This window comes from Pteropus medius, unplaced genomic scaffold, assembly GCF_902729225.1.
Source record: "Pteropus medius unplaced genomic scaffold, Ma_sr-lr_union100, whole genome shotgun sequence".
NCBI classification, from domain to species: domain Eukaryota; kingdom Metazoa; phylum Chordata; class Mammalia; order Chiroptera; family Pteropodidae; genus Pteropus; species Pteropus medius.
The window spans coordinates 464,957-481,124 of NW_024348529.1; the positions used below are offsets into that span (position 1 = coordinate 464,957).

The window sequence follows — 16,168 nt, forward strand, 5'->3', positions numbered from 1 at the left end:
GACCCAAGTCCCCGAGCCGCAGCAGGCCCATGACAGCCGAGGCTCCGGCCCGCCGCACAGTGCCCACTTCACAGGGCTTTCACGTTGAACACCTGCCATCTCGCACAGGCGGGCACCCACCATGGGGCTCAGGGCTCAGCCGTTCAGAGAAAACTGTTTGCAGCGGAGTTGGTGCAGACTTCACGAGTTACAGCTCAGTCCTACAAGACTGACCCCTACTCCCGACTGGGGGTACCCAACTTTGCTACAAATCAGCGTTTCCCACAACCCTCTCCTCCAGCTCAATAATTTGTGAGACTGGCTCACAGAATCCGGGCAAACGCCCGTTGTTACTGGGGCTGCAGGTGACAGCCCGATGAGGGGCACACAGGGCGAGGCCTAGGAGGGTCCTGACACAGAGGCTTGTCCCCACCACCCCCACGGTCACCAGCCCTATCATCCTGGTGTTTACAGAGGTCCCACCACCGAGACAGGATGGACCATCGCTGGCTATTGGCGACTGACTCAGCCTGAGGGTCAGGATGGGGCTGCAAGGTCCAGCTCTCTCCTCTGTGGTGGTTCCCTTGGCGACCAGCCTCCACCCTGAGGCCCCAGGTCTGCTAATTAGCATCATGTTAGGTGTGGCTGGAAGGTCCCACTGGGAATAACAAGCTGTGCCTCCCACACCGTCACCCCAGGATTACAGGGTTTGAGAAGCTCTGCCAGGGACCAGGACACAGCCCAGCTCCGTGTTTCTCGTATCACAGTGTCAAAGGCCCCGGCCACTATGCACCAGGCACCTGGACCCAGGACCCCCTCCCAGGCAGCCCCACTCCACTTCCGGGGCCCACTCAGACCTCTTCAGCTTCCCCAGGCTGGCCCAAGAGGGACCAAGGGGGAATGTGCCCACCTCAGGTGTGGCCGCGCCCTCCCACAGGCCCGCCCACTGTGTGTCGCCCTGGTCCACAGCACCCGACTCTGCATGCAGGTACATGGTTCTTCATGCCCACTGACCCAGCAAAGCCATGTTTGAGATGCAGAGACATATATACTGGTCTCTGCCCCCAGCTTCCGGCACCGAGCTCCTAAATCCCGTGGGATTTCTTGGTGCCAGGAGCCTCTTTCGTCCTCATGAGGTGACTCTGGGTGGCTCCTGGATGGGGCCTGGTCACCAGAAAGGGAGCTGTGATAAAGGCTGGGAACTCTCAGCTCCGCCCCGCCCTCCACAGGGGAGCGGGGCGGGGCTGGGGACTGAGGTGTGTATGGTGGACGGGGCCCACAGAGGAAGCCCCGTAACCCCAGCAGCACCGTGGGGCACACCCGCACCGGAAGGGAGAGGCCCCCAACCCCACGGGGACGGGGCCCGGCACCCGGGACCCCCGCGCCTCGCTGAGTGTCTCTTCATCGGACTGTTCGTCTGTGTCCTAAACCACGTCCTCAACAAGCTGGCGAGTACAGGCAGGTGTTTCACTGAGCTGTGTGAGCTGCTGCAGCCATTGAGGGGTCCTGGGGACCTCCGACCTGAAGCTGAAGGCCAGAAGCACGGGTGACAGCGTGGGTTTGTGGTGGGCGTCGAAAGTGATGGGGGCAGAGGGACAGACTCGTGGGACTGGGCTGCATTCCGTGGGGTCTGACGGTCTCTCCGGGCAGATAGGGTGGGAACTGGGTGAGTCATAGGGTGCCAGCGGGAGTCTCAGAACTGCCCGTGGGGGAAGCCCGGACGCGTGCCCAGCAGCGTCACAGGGAAGTGCTCTGTGCGTAGAGGGCACGGAGGGGAGCAAACAGCAGGAGGGAGGAGCGGGGGTCTCCCACGCAGGAGGGAGGAGCAGGGGTCTCCCACAGCAGGAGGGAGGAGTGGGGGTCTCCCACGCAGGAAGGAGGAGCGGGGGTCTCCCACAGCAGGAGGAAGGAGCGGTGGGCTGTGCAGAGCTCAGGGAGACAGATAATTCACCCCAAAGGGGCCACGAAAGCATGTGCAATGCTAAACATGACATCGACTTGCAAACAGCATTAAAACATCAAGAGAGCCCAGAAAAAAACACCAACAAGCAAAGAAAGAGAAAAGGTAGCTGGTTCACGTGGTTCTCGAAGCAGCTGGGGCAGAGCGCCGGCTCCCCAGGCCTCTGGAGGAGAAGCAGGCTGCAGCTCCTGCTGCTTCGTGCCCCGGGAAGCCGGGCGCCACAGGTCCGACCGGGCACGTCTCTGTCCCCACCCCCGCTCTCGTTCTGTCTGACTTCGTTAGGCTGTTCCTCCCGCAGGAAGGTTTGCATTTCGCGTGGCTAACGACCCTCCTCTCCCCTGTGGCTCCGGCTGCATCGCCGCCGGAATCTCAGTGCTTCCTCATGAGCCTCAGAGTCCGGTGTCCAGGGACCACTGCCCGGCTTTCGCCGGCTTTCTCAACCAGGCCCTGGCTGGGAGGACAAGGACCAGGTGGCTCTGGGGCTCACAGGCCGGGAGCCTGTGCAGGCAGCACGCCATCGGACGCTACCCTAAAGGGAAGGCAAGATGTCAGGTGTCGGAACTGCCTGGTCTGGTCCCCAGGCACCACCTGCAGGTGAGTCCTGCTGCTGTGCTCGTACTGGACACCACCCCGGGCCACCCCGGCTGGATTGGACAAATGACTTAAGCCGCAGGTGGCTTCCCCAGGATGCTGCCGTGGTCCCAGCTACATCCCTCTGGGACATGGCAGGGCCTCTTCAAGCTCCTTGCTGGATCCCCCGCTGCGGCCCACGGACCTCACGTAGACCATCTGTCCTGGCCCGTCGGCAGGGGTGGTGAGGGTGACCCAGGCCCCGGGGTCCTCCCCTGCAGAGCCAGGAAGGTGGCCTTGAGCCCTGCCAGGACTCACGGGCTAAGGGCAGTGGCTGAGGGGCCGGCCACGTGGCGTACAGTAGGCAGGAAGCTGGCGGCTGGTGGGAGGGTGGCAGCTGAGACCGCCGGGGACCATGCAGGGTATGGCACAGGCAAGCCGGGCGCAGGGGTCACCTGCAGCGGAGCTGGGGGCGCGTAGTAATGGTGGTGGTGTACGTGGGGCAGCTTCTGCCTCTCCGCTCTCAGGCCAGCAGGGGGAGCCCGTGGCAGGTCCTGGCACAGCACGCACGAGTCCTTTCCTACAGGCCAGCCACCAGGCCCCCCTTCCCCTCCACCGTTCCCAGGACGGGCAAGGCTGGGAGAGGAGGGGACAGAAGAGGAGGATCCCTCATCTGGGGACCAGAGTGCTGGGGGCCTCACTGCTGACCACAGACCCCAGAGCCCAAACTGTGCTGCTCAGAGCCACATGGATGCTCAGCTTCCAAGGCGGGAGCCACCCAGGTCCTCTGGTCCTTCGCCTGGCATCTGCTCCAGGCCGAGCCTACCTGCGGGGTGGGGTGCCCCCGGGGAGGCACCGGCACTGGCAGGGGCAGGGCTTGGAGCATCAGGTTGTGCATGATGACCTGGTGCATCTGTGCACTCTGCAGCAGCAGCATCTCCACCATGTCTGCAGGGAGAGGGGGCAGTCATCGCGGACAGCTCGTCCTCATAGGGCCCCAGAGACCAGAGTTTCAGAGCAGACTATTTGTCAGAACAGGTGTAGAGCATCACAAGCCACAGAGCTACCAGCACAGGGGTCCAAGCCCCCGCAGGTCTGGGGACACCTGAGACATGGAACCTCCATGTGCAAAGTGTGTGTGCTGTGACGTGTGGGTACAGTCCCATGGGCTCCTGAGAGGTGGCCCCACTTTGCCTCCCTGCCAGCGGACTCCTCAAGTCCACCTGAGCCACGTGGTGGCCCCCGAAACATGTGTCCACCGCCTCAGAATGAGCCTTTATTTGGAAAAAAGGTCTGCAGAAATGTAATTAAGGACCTGGAGACGAGATCTTCCTGGCTTATTAGATGGGCCCCAAATCCAATCAAAGTGTCTTCTTAAGAGACAAGCAGAGGGAGATGATGGCAGGAGGGGACACAGAGACACAACACAGAGAAGGCCCCGTGGGGCCCCGTGCACAAGCCCAGGAGCCTGGAGCCACTGCTGGCAGAGGCAGGACAGACCCTGCCCCCGCCCCCCACCCCGGGGGAGTGCAGCCCTGCAACACTTTGATGTTGGACTTGTGGCCTCCAGACTGTTTAAGCCACCTGGCTTATGGTGCTTTGTTACAGCAGCTCCAGGAAACGAACATGGTCTCAACTCTGGGTGCTACGCAGTGTGTAACCTTTGCCAGCATGGACCCTGTGAAACACGTAAACACACGGCCTGGGGATTTGGTGTTTCCTCCAGACAATGTCAGCCTCACCCAAGGGTTACTCGCACTCCCAGTCAATCAAACAGGAACCCTCAGCTCCTCCCAGGTCCCGAGCCGGCCAGCCCATCTGCAGATTTTGGACTAGCCGGCCTCCGTAACCAAACAGCCATTTCCCTAAAGTATGTCTTTCTCTCTGTGCGCGTGTCCTGCTGGCTCCGCCCCCTTGGAGAACCCGGCTGAAACAGAGCCAGATTCCTGCGGCAGCTCAATCTGGGCCCCGCGTGCAGGACCAGGAGGCGGACAGGCAGCCCCATCCAGCAATGGCAGCAGAAGCTCTCCAAGGAGGACACATCCCCAGTGAGGCCAGCAGGACTCCCACTGACAGTCGATGGCAGGAGGGCACAGAAATGGACTCATGCCGTTTGCTTCAGCCTCACAATGAAGGGACATGTCAGTGCAGTGGGACAGAGTCGTCAGAAAATGGCACAGGGCCAACCTGATGTCCATGGCAAAAAAATAGCACTGGCCCCTAACACAGCACACGCAGATCCCCCCGATGGCTTGGAAATCCAAACGGGAAAGGCAGACAAAGCTGCAGGAGAAAACGTGCCGCTGGGTTACGGTGACACCGCCTGAAACCGAGACACCGAAGCCATTACCCGTGAAAGAAAAGCCTGGAAACCAAGCTCTTCTGTTCACCCAAAGGCACCATGAGGAGTGGAGGGGCCACAAAAAGGACTTGGCATTTGCAGTCCATGTGTGTCCAAAAGGACCCACCGGGAGCACGTAAAGGAGTCCTAGAAATCAGCGAGAGGTGGATGGCCTGGAAGAAAAATGGGCAAAATACTCAAACAGGCAGCTCACGAAAAGGAGATTCAAACAGCTAATAAATGTATGGAAAGGCGAGAGGAAAAGGAAAACCAGAGTGAGCTTCCACGACACGCCTCCCAGGTCAGAAAGACGGAAAACTCAACACACCGAGCTTCGGTGAAATGCTGTGGTCACTGAAACCCTCCTTCCCTTGGCAGCGTGCAGATGGGAGGCGCGGCTCAGAAAGACGGCCCGGCACGGCCTCCTGGCCCGCCGTCTCATTCCCAGGCACGTCCCTTCAGCAGAAGGTGACAACGGCACTGCCGTAGTGGCTCCACTGGAAAGAACAGGACCCCCAGCCCCAAAGAGAACGGGCCCACAATCTGCGGGCTAACAGTGTAACTGGACAGTGTGGCAGGCTGGACAGTGGCCCCCAGCAATGTCCACGCTCAAATGCCCAGAATCTGTGATCCTATCTCCTTACAGGGCTGGAGGGATCTTGCGGATGTGACTAAGTTAAGGATTTCGAGATGGAATGAAAGCAACCCAAGTATGCGTGGACGGATGAACAGAGAAGCAGAGCGAGGTCCATCCACACCTGGACCACACATGGACACTCTCGGCCGTAAAAAGGAGGGACATTCAGACACCCATTGCCACGTGGAGAAATCAACGAGCGAGAGGGAAGGCTGGCAGAGTCGCCACTGCGAGAGGGCCGTCCTGCGGCCACGGCGTGTGCGAGCTGCTCCCCGGGACTGGGCCTGGCCCCTGCCGCGGTGCAGGACGCGCTGCGGTAATGGAGCAGAACTGAGAACACAGGTCCGTGCACTCAAGTCTCCCAGCAGCGTGGGTCACTGGGGAAATGCAGACAAAACGACGGTGACCTAGCACTGCCCACTGAGACGGCCAAGGTTGAAAAGCCGACCGCGGGCTCACGGATGTGGAGGGGCTGGATCTGCATACTCGGCCGGACAGACGCTGGAAACATTATGGCAGTTTTTTGAAAAGTCGCACACACACACCTGCCTCATGACTCGGCCGTTCCACTCCTGGACATTTAGCCCAAAGACTGGAAACGTGTGCCCTGGGAGACCCAGACGTGAACGTCCTTGGCAGCCTTGTGACCGAACACTGGCAGCAGCCCAGACGTCCACCTACCGGCGAAGGATACGGGACCTGGTTCAGCCACTGAGCAAGGCAGGGAACCTAGCTAAAGATGCGACTCTTACAGCTGTGTCGAGCGGCAGCGGCCACACAGAACGGCGCCCTCTGTGACTGCGTGTGCAGGAACACAGAAAATCAGGCTGGCCCAGTGACAAGCCGCCAGCAGACTCCCGTGAGGCGGAAAGGGGGTGTGTGGAGGGGTGCGAGGAAGCTTGTGGGATGGTGGGCATTCCCGGTCTCGATTTATGTCAAGACTTATCAAACTGTGTACTCCGAATACGTGCAAGTTATTCTTTGTCACCTCAGGAAAGCTGTTTTAAAACCAAGTATTTAAAAGTAATTTAAAAAGAAGAAGCACTTGGACCAGGCACTTGAAGAGCTAACGGCTGGGCAGGCTGGGATTGGAGCCCAGCTCTCCCGACAGCAAGTCCTCCCCCCACCCCCCTGTGCCTCCCTCAAGGATATCTGTCAGGGAGGCGGTCCCCAAGTCATGCTGTTGTCCTGTCGGTAACACAGAGTCCCCGATTAGCCAAAGCTGACCCTCAGTGACTGTCCTGCTTACCAAGTGGAGAATTCCGAAGGCAGCCGGTCACAGTAACAGGGACACTCACCTTCCTTGATACTTCCGGACCTCTGAGCAGGGAGGGCCTGGGCGGCAGGGGTCTGCGTGGTGAGCGGCGGCTGAGGTAGCTGCTGAACGATGGTGGCGGGAGGCTGGGGCACCTAGGAAGGGCCAGGCAACTGGCTACCTGAACGTATGGTGGAGGGAGCGTCCTACGGCATCCACCTGTCCGCCTGCCCGCCCGCAGCGGTCCTGCCCGGGTCACTAGGAGGGAGCCCTACCGGGTGCTGGATGATGCGCAGTGGCTCCGGGGCCGGCGGGGGCGGGGAAGCTGCGGTGTAGACGCCCCTGGGGGACACCGGTGGGGACAGCACTGCCCCACGGGCGAGCTCTTCCAGGAGGAGCTGTTCCTGCCACACGGGAGGGGGGTCGTGTCCTGGCCCGTGGGTCCGCGTTGCTCCACCCACCGCCCTCCGGATGGTGTGGCCACTGCTGAACCCCGGAACCCTCTTAGCGGGGCACACATGACAATAACGCTTCTTTTTAAGTTTAGCAAATAATAGGAGCTAGTTTCCGTTCCAGCCGCCTCAGCGCCTCCTTCACTATAGAACTGCTGCTGCGAGTGGACTGAGCCGGGGCGAGGCCGCTATGCCCCCAGAACCCCACTCAGCGGGAGTCGGCCTTGCAGAGCGTTTCCGCCTCCGGCGCGCGTGGAAGCAGGGGGCTCGGCCGCCCACGCACAGGCTGGCGCGGCCCAGACCGGTGGCGTTTGGCTTCCCCGACAGAGCCCATCCCTGACGGCGGCCTGAAGGCTCCCAGTGCCCGTTACCTTCCAGAGCCACCGGCCTCCGAGACCCAGAGACCCCACCCCTGCCCTGTCTGGGGCAGGGCTCCAGTCACAGCACCCCAGGCCTACCCGGAGCCTCTGCAGAAGGGCCTTCCTCCTCCTCAGGGCGCTGTGCAGGGCCACCTCGTCTCCTGCGGGGAAACCCGTGCTGAGGAACTGGCGGACATCAGAACCCCAACCTCACTGCCCAGGACCTGGGGGTGACCTGGGCCTGAACTTTCCCATCTGCAAAATGGGGTGATGGGTATACCCGTCCTGGGGTTTGCTGACTGAAGATGAGACAACAGGAAAGCACTCCGCAGAGCTCCTGGTGCGTGCATGTGTGTGTGCATGTGTGTGTGCGTGCGTGCGTGCACACACAGATGGAAACAAGAACCCTCAGTTCTGGATGTAAGCCACATACTAAGCACAGCCTTGCGCGGACAGGATGAGAGGGACCTCAGCAGAAGGCGAGTCTCACGCCAGCCCGTGGGGTTCCAGGAAACCCCGGCTCTTACCTGACACGAGATGCGGGTTCTCAGAATCCACATCCTCACGCTCCTGCTCCAGCTTCTGTGAGGAAATGGCAGCATGCTGGGACATGGGCTCAGGCTCTGGCTCTGTGTAGGGGCTTGGGGGATGTGGTGCACCTGCCTGTGTGCTCCGGAATGGCCCAGAAGGTTCTGGAGGGAACAGCACCCCAGATGGAGGGGACTGGGCAGGAGTCAGGCAGCAAGGGCCCTCATCCCCTTAGGGACCGTGTGTCACTTTCCATACAATGCACTTGTCCCACCTTTCTCTAAGGGCAGATGCTCTGAAACGTCCGACCCCCTTCGGACAGCTTTCTGAAGACTTGGACCCAGGCCAGCTCTGCGTCCCTGGCCACACTGACTGCCCATCCTGGGCCCATCCTGGGGCGACCCCTGCCGGCCCCTCCAAGGCAACCTGTGGGCCCCCAGGCAGGGGTGGGGGAGGTGCAGGGCCGTGAGGGCAGCAGAGAGGAATAACAGGTGGGGACACGGACGAGCTGCTGCTCTGTGTGGCCTACGCAGACCCCAAGGATAGAAAAGCAGGGCGAGGACGGGTCTGCCAGGCTGCCTGCCTGGCCCAGCCCCATGGCTGTGGGTCTGCACTGGTGAGCTGTTTTCCCTTAAACCTCAAAACTCTGAGGCTGCTTGGGGGACCATCGTGGGGCCCCAGAGGTGCTCAGGCCGTGGGCGTGTGGGTGTGGAGATTGCCGGAACACGCTACTTAGTTCTGTGCAAACACAAAGCCGAACAACCAAGGGACCCCAGCCCTTTTGCACGAGGCTAAAGACCACTGGAGACTGGCTGCTGGGGAGCGGGACACTCTGGGATGATGTCGCCTTTTAGAGCTGCACCCCCTAACCAGGCGCTGAAAACGTGAAACTTGGGGCCGGCCGTGTTACCTTCTCCAAGAGTTTCAGAGTCAGCCGGGTCACCTGGTCTGCCACAGAGGGGTCCAGCATCTTGGAAGTGGAAGAGGGGATGCTTCAGGCTCGTCACCGTGGCTGGCAGTTGTCCGCAGGAAAGCACCGCTCGGCCAGGAAGAATCGGCCTCAGCCCTGGTGCCACCAAAGGGTCTGGCAGCCAGGCTCGGTTTACCTCCTGGAGACGGGCCTCTACCAGCAAGCAGGAGGGCCCACTCGCCTGACCACAGAGTCCTCAGCCTGCCCGGCGGTTGCTAGGCGCTGCAGACAGGGAGGCCCTGGTTGCCAGGTTCTGCTGAGAGTCCTTCCCAGGCCCTGCCTCGTTCCCACGCAGGGGTTACCTGAAAACACCTCCATCCCCAGGTGTGGCCAGGCAGGCCTTCTTGGGAGGGCAAAAGTAGGCAGCAGCTGGGGCCACAAGGGCAGAGCTCGGGCTTGGGGGAGGACAGGCCCCACCCACTCATGTGCTCCCCCAGGACAAGGCCCAGAAGAGGCCAGCCTTGTGGGGAAGGGGTGGCGTAGCCATCCCGCTTGCACTCAGGAGCCGGCACCCTTCATCCTTTACTGCCTTCAGGAGGCCAGCAGACCCCTGGCCTCTCCTAGGGACCCTCTGAGTAGATGGGAGCGGAGCCCAGACACCATGGGGCAGGTGGGGGACCAGCTTACTGCAGATTTCAGGAAATTCTGGTTGGCATTAGGGAGGTGGCCAATGACCCACCCAGGGACTTCCGGGCTGGGTTCAGAGTGTGCCTACCCCAAGGGCACCTAGCTGGCCCCTCAAGGAACACTGACTGGCCCAGGCCTCCATACCTCTGGGCAAGACATGTGTCCAGTGCTGCAACTGCCCAGCCAGGACCTCTGCCCAGACCAGGGCACGTGGGGCCGAGTGCATGTCCACGGGTGCAGGAGGGAGTGTGTGCCCAGTAGGGGAGGACTTTTGTAATGGGTGCTCTGCAGGGAGGGCAGGCATGGACCGAGAAGGTGGCCCTTCGTTCTATGGGGTTTCTATTTCAGGTTCACCACTTGGTCAAACAGATGATGGAAGATGTAACAGGGTTGAAATTGGAATGGCAAATGACGACCAGTCCAGGGCTGGGGTCTGAGCAGGGCTCTGCACTTACGGCCCGCCCTCTCCTCAACGCGGCAGACCCAGAGACTTGCATCAGATGGCCAAAACTGGGCTAATTCCTTAAGTTGCCCCTACACTGCAGTATTTAGGTTTTATAGGTATCATAACCCTAATGTTCACACAGGAGGTCCAAATTGCACAAAAACTGGTTAACGTCGCAACTCAAGGTAATCAGGGGGGCCACCCTGGGGGGCGTGATGCATCTCCATCTGTATGAGCTTGTGAGACAGTTAAAAAAAACTAGTTTTCAGAACAGTTTCAGATTCACAGAAAAGATGGGAAGATTTACAGAGAGTTCTCAAATGCGGCTCCGCTACTGTTAACATATTAATTAGTATGACACTTGTTACAATGAACACTGATGCATTAACTAAAGTTCATAGTTCATTTCCTTATTCTTTTGCCTAACCTCCTGTTTCTGTCCCAGGATCCCATCAAAGACACCACATGACATCTAGTCATCATGTCTCCTCTGGCTCCTCTTGCTTTTGATGACCCTGACGGTCTTGAGGAGGGCTGCTCAGGCGTTTTGTAGGAAGCCCCTCAGCTGGGATTAGCTCGGAGACCTCTCCTGATTGGAGGGGGACGCGGGCTGTTGTGGGGGAAACCATAGAGGGGCAGTGCCCTGCTCGTCACACCCTATGCAGGTCCCTGCCATTGACGTGACCCGTCACCATTGGTGCTGACCATGACCCCTGGCGGAGGCGTGTCTGTCAGGCTCCTCCAGCCCGCGTTACCCTTCAACTCGCATTGTCCTGTGCGAAGAGGTCACCGGGCACAGCCGGCACCTGAGTGTGGTCATTTCTATCCCTGAGGGTGAGTATCCCCCAATGACAGGACCTGTCTAGAATGGCCATGGACATGATACTGGGGTTCTGAGAACAGTTGACGATGGCTGACCAGGCCAGCGGGGACAACCATTCACGTGGGTCCCCAGAGTTCAGATGCACTGTAGTATGTAAAGAGAATACAGTCTGCATGCACACCCCTTTCAAGTAAAGGCACAGGCATGGGCGGATGGGACAGGAAACTCAGACACACAAGTGCATTTGCCACGATGACTTCTGCACGGTCACCTACCCCAATCTTTTCATGCCACCTCTCTAGTTGCAGCCCCTTTGAAGTCCTGTCATACGACCCAGCTCTACAATGGCCCAGACCTGTAGCAGAGCTGTTTCATGGGTGTTTTCACTCCTTGCAGAGGGAAGTCAAGGCACAGGTCTATTCAATGGTCTCCGTGTCTCTTGCTGAGTTGTGACTCCTACCTAGTCTTTGTCATCCTCCTGGACTCTGTGGCGCCCTAATCCTGCAATTGAAATGTGGTGTGTTCTATTGAGAGACCTTAACTTAAGGGCTTTGCTTTCATTTTCCTTTTAATGGTGAGATGTTACCGAGAGTGATGAGAAAAGGTAAAATAAGACAGAATGTTAGGCACATTTAGGTAAACAAGATCACCCCCTGGTGACAGCATTGCTGTTCCCTGGGCACCCACACTGGTTGGCATCACTCACCCAGGTAGTTACGCTAGAGTAACAAGATGTACAGGTCAGATGCTTTGGATTAATGTAAGTTAATCAGAGCTTATCAGCTTTCAATGAGCTTGATTACACTACCAGCATTTGATTGTTAATTAAAACCATGAGCTGGAAATAAACACTTTGCATTGTTTTCTTTCTTGGACAGTTAGAGTGAAGTTTGAAGCTAAGGAATAATGATTTCATGAGACTTCAGATTTCTAGAGAACATGAATTATTAACCAAAGTCATTCCTTTTCCTCCTTTTAAAAAAATTTTAATACTTTATTCTTTTTAGAGAAGTTTCAGGTTCACAGCAAAATTGTAGTGGTAAATACAGCACATGGAATGATTTACCCCAACATTTCAAAGCCTTCATTCTTTTCCACTTGAGACTGTTTTTGCTTTTCACTGGCCAGCTCTCTCCATCTGGTGACCTAGGACTGGGTACAACTGCTGTTTTCATTTAAAAATTTATCCTAATTTTTCTCCTCAAGGACACCACAGGCCACTTGGCAGGTCAGCCTATGGAGTCCCTTCTGTCCTGAGGTTCCAGAGACTGTCGGACAGGAACAGATGTGCTCCAGGTACGGCTTTGTCCTTCCTGCCGGCAGTGCCTCAGCAGGCACAACTTCCCACCCGCATGGAGTCCCCCCAAAACTCTTTGACCCAGGGGACTACTTTATGGCAAAGGTGCGGACAGCGAGGGTGGGACCCTCGGGTCAGATCGTATGCCGCACCATCCAGTAGCTGCAAGCTGGGGGCAGCCACATTAACTGATCTCACAGTGTCCCCAGTATGAAGAATACATGGGTCCAGGAGTGGCGCCAGTCTTAATGGCTTCCTGTTCCTGCGACTCTGGGCTCTGTGTGGTTGGAGGTCCTGACCCAGATTCCCACCGAACTCCTAACTGGCTGCCCTGGCACTCTGGCCTCCCTCTGTGAGTCCAGGCGCCCACAGGCAAGGAGGTAGAAGTGGTCACACGACAGGGGAAGCGAAGCATAGGAAAAGAATCCAAGCGACCTTGCTGGCTGTCTGCGACTGTGAAATGAACAAAGAGCACCCCAGAGGCGAAGGGAGCACACCAGTGACCAGGGTTCAGCCCCCTGAGAACACAGGGGAGGGACATGACGGAGCGGGAGGAGACGCGAGATGCCCACTGCAGCCGAAGCCAGTCGCAACTTCCCAGGCAAGGGGGCCCGGCTCCGGAGCTGTTCCCTGGGCGCTCACGAGGTAGATGCGGGCGGGCACGGGAGTGGGCGGCCCGGAAGCACTTCCTTGAAGAGGAAGGTGGGGTGGGCTCTGCAGGCACTCCGGCTACTTTGGAGTCGGCCTCGACTCCCCAAGGGACCACGCTTAACAACCGAGTAACGAGTCAGGGACAAAGTGAATGGCTACTCTTGCTGCGTGGTCCTTGGCGTTCCTGCGACACGCGCGGGAGACCGCGGAATAGCATCTCCCAACGTGCGCGCCTGAGCAGACCGGGCGGTGTCCCAGCTCTTTTAAAATCGACCAACCACAGCGAGTTCCAAGGCCACTGCGCTCTGCTGATTGGAGTATCGTTGCGCCTATCAGAGGCTTGCAGGGGCGAAGCTCCGCTTGGGCCGCACCTCCCTAAACGCGCAGGAGCGAGGGCAGGAACGTGGGCCCTGATTGGCGGCGGGGCCGGCGGTGCTCGCCCAAGGGCGGGGCCAGACGCGGGGCGGGCTCACGTCTGCGTGACAGTTGTCGCAGGGGAGGGCGAGCCGGGACGAAGGGGGAGGGAGTGTAAATAGAGCGAAGGCGGTGCCGCATCGGCCCCGTCACCTCGCGGGCGACCCTGCAGGGCCCTGAAGGGACATGGAAGATGAGCAAGAGCAGCGGCGCAGAAAGGTGGAGGCTGGGAGAGCGAAGGTAAACGGTAGCGCCTCCTCCCCCCGCTGCCCCGGTGTGGACCCTTACGGGCGGGCTGCAGTGCCCGCCACTGCCCCTGCCAGGAGCGGACGCGCCAGGCTGGGTCGCCGCCACACTCTTGCCCTTTCCACCAACTGGGCTGGAAGCCGCCTCTTGGCCGCCGCCATCTTGAATCCGCCGCCCTCTGCCCGGGCCCGCCCCCTCCCTGGTCACAGCCAATCGGGCGCCGGGGGCGCGCGGCTCCGCTCTCGGAGGCCGGTCGCTGGGCACGCCGGGACTCTCGGGGCTGCGCTTGCGCGCGAGCCGGGGGCGGGGCGGCCTGGGCCCGGACGAGCGGTGCCAGCGGGCGGGGTGGGGGTGTCTGCCGGGACCCCGCCCCGCCCTCCCGCGTTTCTAGGGAAGCTGGCGTGGCGGCCTTTCTTGGAGTTGCCATGAAGTCTCCGCCAGGGTCCGAGGTGCCCAAACGGACAGTGGTGGCTTAGGAACGCTCCGCGTCCCTCACCGCCCGCACACATCCAGACCCCAGTAGAAAATGAAGGGCAGGCTGATAGGGGAAGGACACTGTCACCACACCGCGCGTCCTCGTTCTCCTGGACAGCCAGCACGTCACGTCGCGCACTTGCACCCCTGTGCGCACCTGTACCTGCTACGGCTCCACTTTGTCAGCGCTCAGGATTCCTGGAGGACTTCGAGCGCCTGTGACTTCCCTCAGTCCTGGCAGACAGGCGCGCTCTCTAGGGCTCACGTCCGCTTTCATCCGTTTTGAAGTACTTGCAGATTTTCGTTTTACTTGGAATTTTGCAATATTTTTTAAATATAAAAAGGTCTCTGAGTAGTAGTCTAGGAACACGTGACTTGTTTATACTGCGAAGTACCTACCGCTGACCTGCTACTGCTTAATGTTGCTGGCGTCCAGAAGCTCCTGTTCTTGCCTCCCTGCTGTTTGGGACTCAGGTGGATGGTTCTGAGCAGGTGAGGGTGGAGGACTCCCCCATGCTGGGTTCCTAGGGAAGCTCCAGACATCCAGGCAGAGCCTCCTGGGGCGTGTGCTACATCCCTGGGATGCGGATGCTGCCTCAGACTCAGTGGTCCTGGAGTCCCGTGTCTCCAGGCGCGTTTTGATCATCTTTGTTCTAACACATTTTCACAGAGGTGTAGTTCTTGTTCTAACACATTTTCACAGAGGTGTAGTTCTGGTTGGCACATATTGCGGGATTATACCATGTGCTGAGTGGCCCCGGGCTCTAGTGGCAGAATAGAACCTCCATGGACGCTTTGGCTGTGGCTTGGGCCCCACCCTCTTGTGGCTGTGGAAAGTGACCCGCTGTCAGGGACAAATGAATGGGACCCTGTCTGCAGTGCCAGCGAGTAGTAGCGAGAGCCACAGGACGTTGCGGTGTTCCAGGTCAGATGTGGTCGACTGTTGGGAGTTTTCCGTGGATTAGCTAGTGGGAAGTATTCACTGCTCGTCCCTTCCCTTGGGAAACGACAGGGCCCTTGCATTAAATAAACCATTCAGAACAGTTCGTGACTGGTGTGAGCTAATGACAGGAACAGTAGCATCTAATGACAGGGTGACGGGCAGAGGACAGAGTGGCCTCGTTCAAGCTTCCCGTGAAGGTGAAACTTCTGACACGTTTGAATAGGGAGGCTGTGGCCTGTTTTCTTCTCTCTTCGCATGTGCCTGGGCTTAGCACTGTGTGTGCCCCGAGCTTGCTGTGGTCTGTAAATGTGAGTAAATGTGCTCGCAGGAGCTTCCAGGGCGACGATTAACCTGGTCTCGGGAAGGAACAAGATAGCTCCTGTTGGGCAGCCGGAGGCGAGGGCTGTGATGCAGGAAGGGGACTCGTCAGCAGTGCTGAGGTTTGATGGGCTGGGGCGTGAAGGGGATGAGGGGCTAGTTTTGAAGGCACTACCTGCCCTGCCAGACGGTTTTCCTCACGAGAATGGCCTTGCGGAATTTTCTTATGCCCAAGGAGTGAGTTGTGCACATTCATTATCATTTACTTAGATGTTTCTTAAACGCATTTTTTTTTGTGACCACAGTTGTCATTTAAAGGAACAGATGTTGCCCTTTGCAAACACTGTGAGACCGCATACCTTTTAAGTAAGGTGTAAGTGGGGGGGTGGGATGTGAGCAAAGTCTGAACCTCCGATTCGAGGGACAGAACAGCTGGGTTGTGCCTTTTGATGGGCGACATTCTGTGGAGGTCCCTGGTGCTTTGGTGAGCTGTGTCATGAAAACTAGAACATCTGATTCCATAAAGGAGAATGTTAGATTGACCTGGCTTAATTAATTTTTTGCTATTTCGGTACTTTGTCTCAGAGTCTATGGCCAGGGAGTTGGCTATGTATTTCCTTGACTGGGGAGAAATGGGGGCAAAAAGGGAGAGATTTTAGCTTTTATATAGTTCTAAACCTTAAACATACCTCGGTTAAGCTACCGGTCCTTTAAATAGGTGCATTTTTAAAAATGCTTTTCTGTGAATGCCAGGAGCTAGAAAAGCCGCTCTGCCACTCGGCCGCTCTCTCCTGGGTGCATGAGCATGACGGGCAGTCTTCACTGTAAGGCACCTGGGTGCAATTCTGAGCATAGGTCCTGGCATCCTAGGTGTCAGTG

General features: G+C 58.5%; 2 protein-coding genes across 8 annotated transcripts in view; one reads left to right on the forward strand and one right to left on the reverse strand.

Annotated features, from left to right (window-relative positions):
* Window positions 1-1,836: 1,836 nt before the first annotated feature.
* Window positions 1,837-9,224, reverse strand: CUNH21orf58 (chromosome unknown C21orf58 homolog). Its single transcript, XM_039879801.1, has 8 exons — window positions 8,992-9,224; window positions 8,081-8,135; window positions 7,389-7,714; window positions 7,018-7,302; window positions 6,786-6,897; window positions 3,336-3,457; window positions 2,828-3,237; window positions 1,837-2,468 (listed from the first exon to the last, which is right to left on the reverse strand). Exons 1-8 carry the CDS (start codon window positions 9,049-9,051, stop codon window positions 2,423-2,425), a joined length of 1,416 nt encoding a protein of 471 aa, XP_039735735.1. The 5' UTR covers window positions 9,052-9,224; the 3' UTR covers window positions 1,837-2,422.
* Window positions 9,225-13,362: 4,138 nt separating this feature from the next.
* The window catches only part of PCNT (pericentrin), an 88,768-nt gene continuing 85,962 nt past the window's right edge, over window positions 13,363-16,168 (forward strand). For 4 of the 7 annotated variants that reach the window (XM_039879785.1, XM_039879787.1, XM_039879788.1 and 1 more), the window contains exon 1: window positions 13,364-13,548. Coding sequence is in view for 1 of the 7 variants with exons in the window: in XM_039879791.1 (XP_039735725.1) it covers window positions 13,495-13,548 (54 nt within the window). In the remaining 6 variants the exon portion in view is untranslated. Of the gene's footprint in view, window positions 13,549-13,860; window positions 14,521-16,168 lie in introns of those variants that run through there. The other 3 variants (XM_039879791.1, XM_039879789.1, XM_039879786.1) reach the window with 2 other exon arrangements.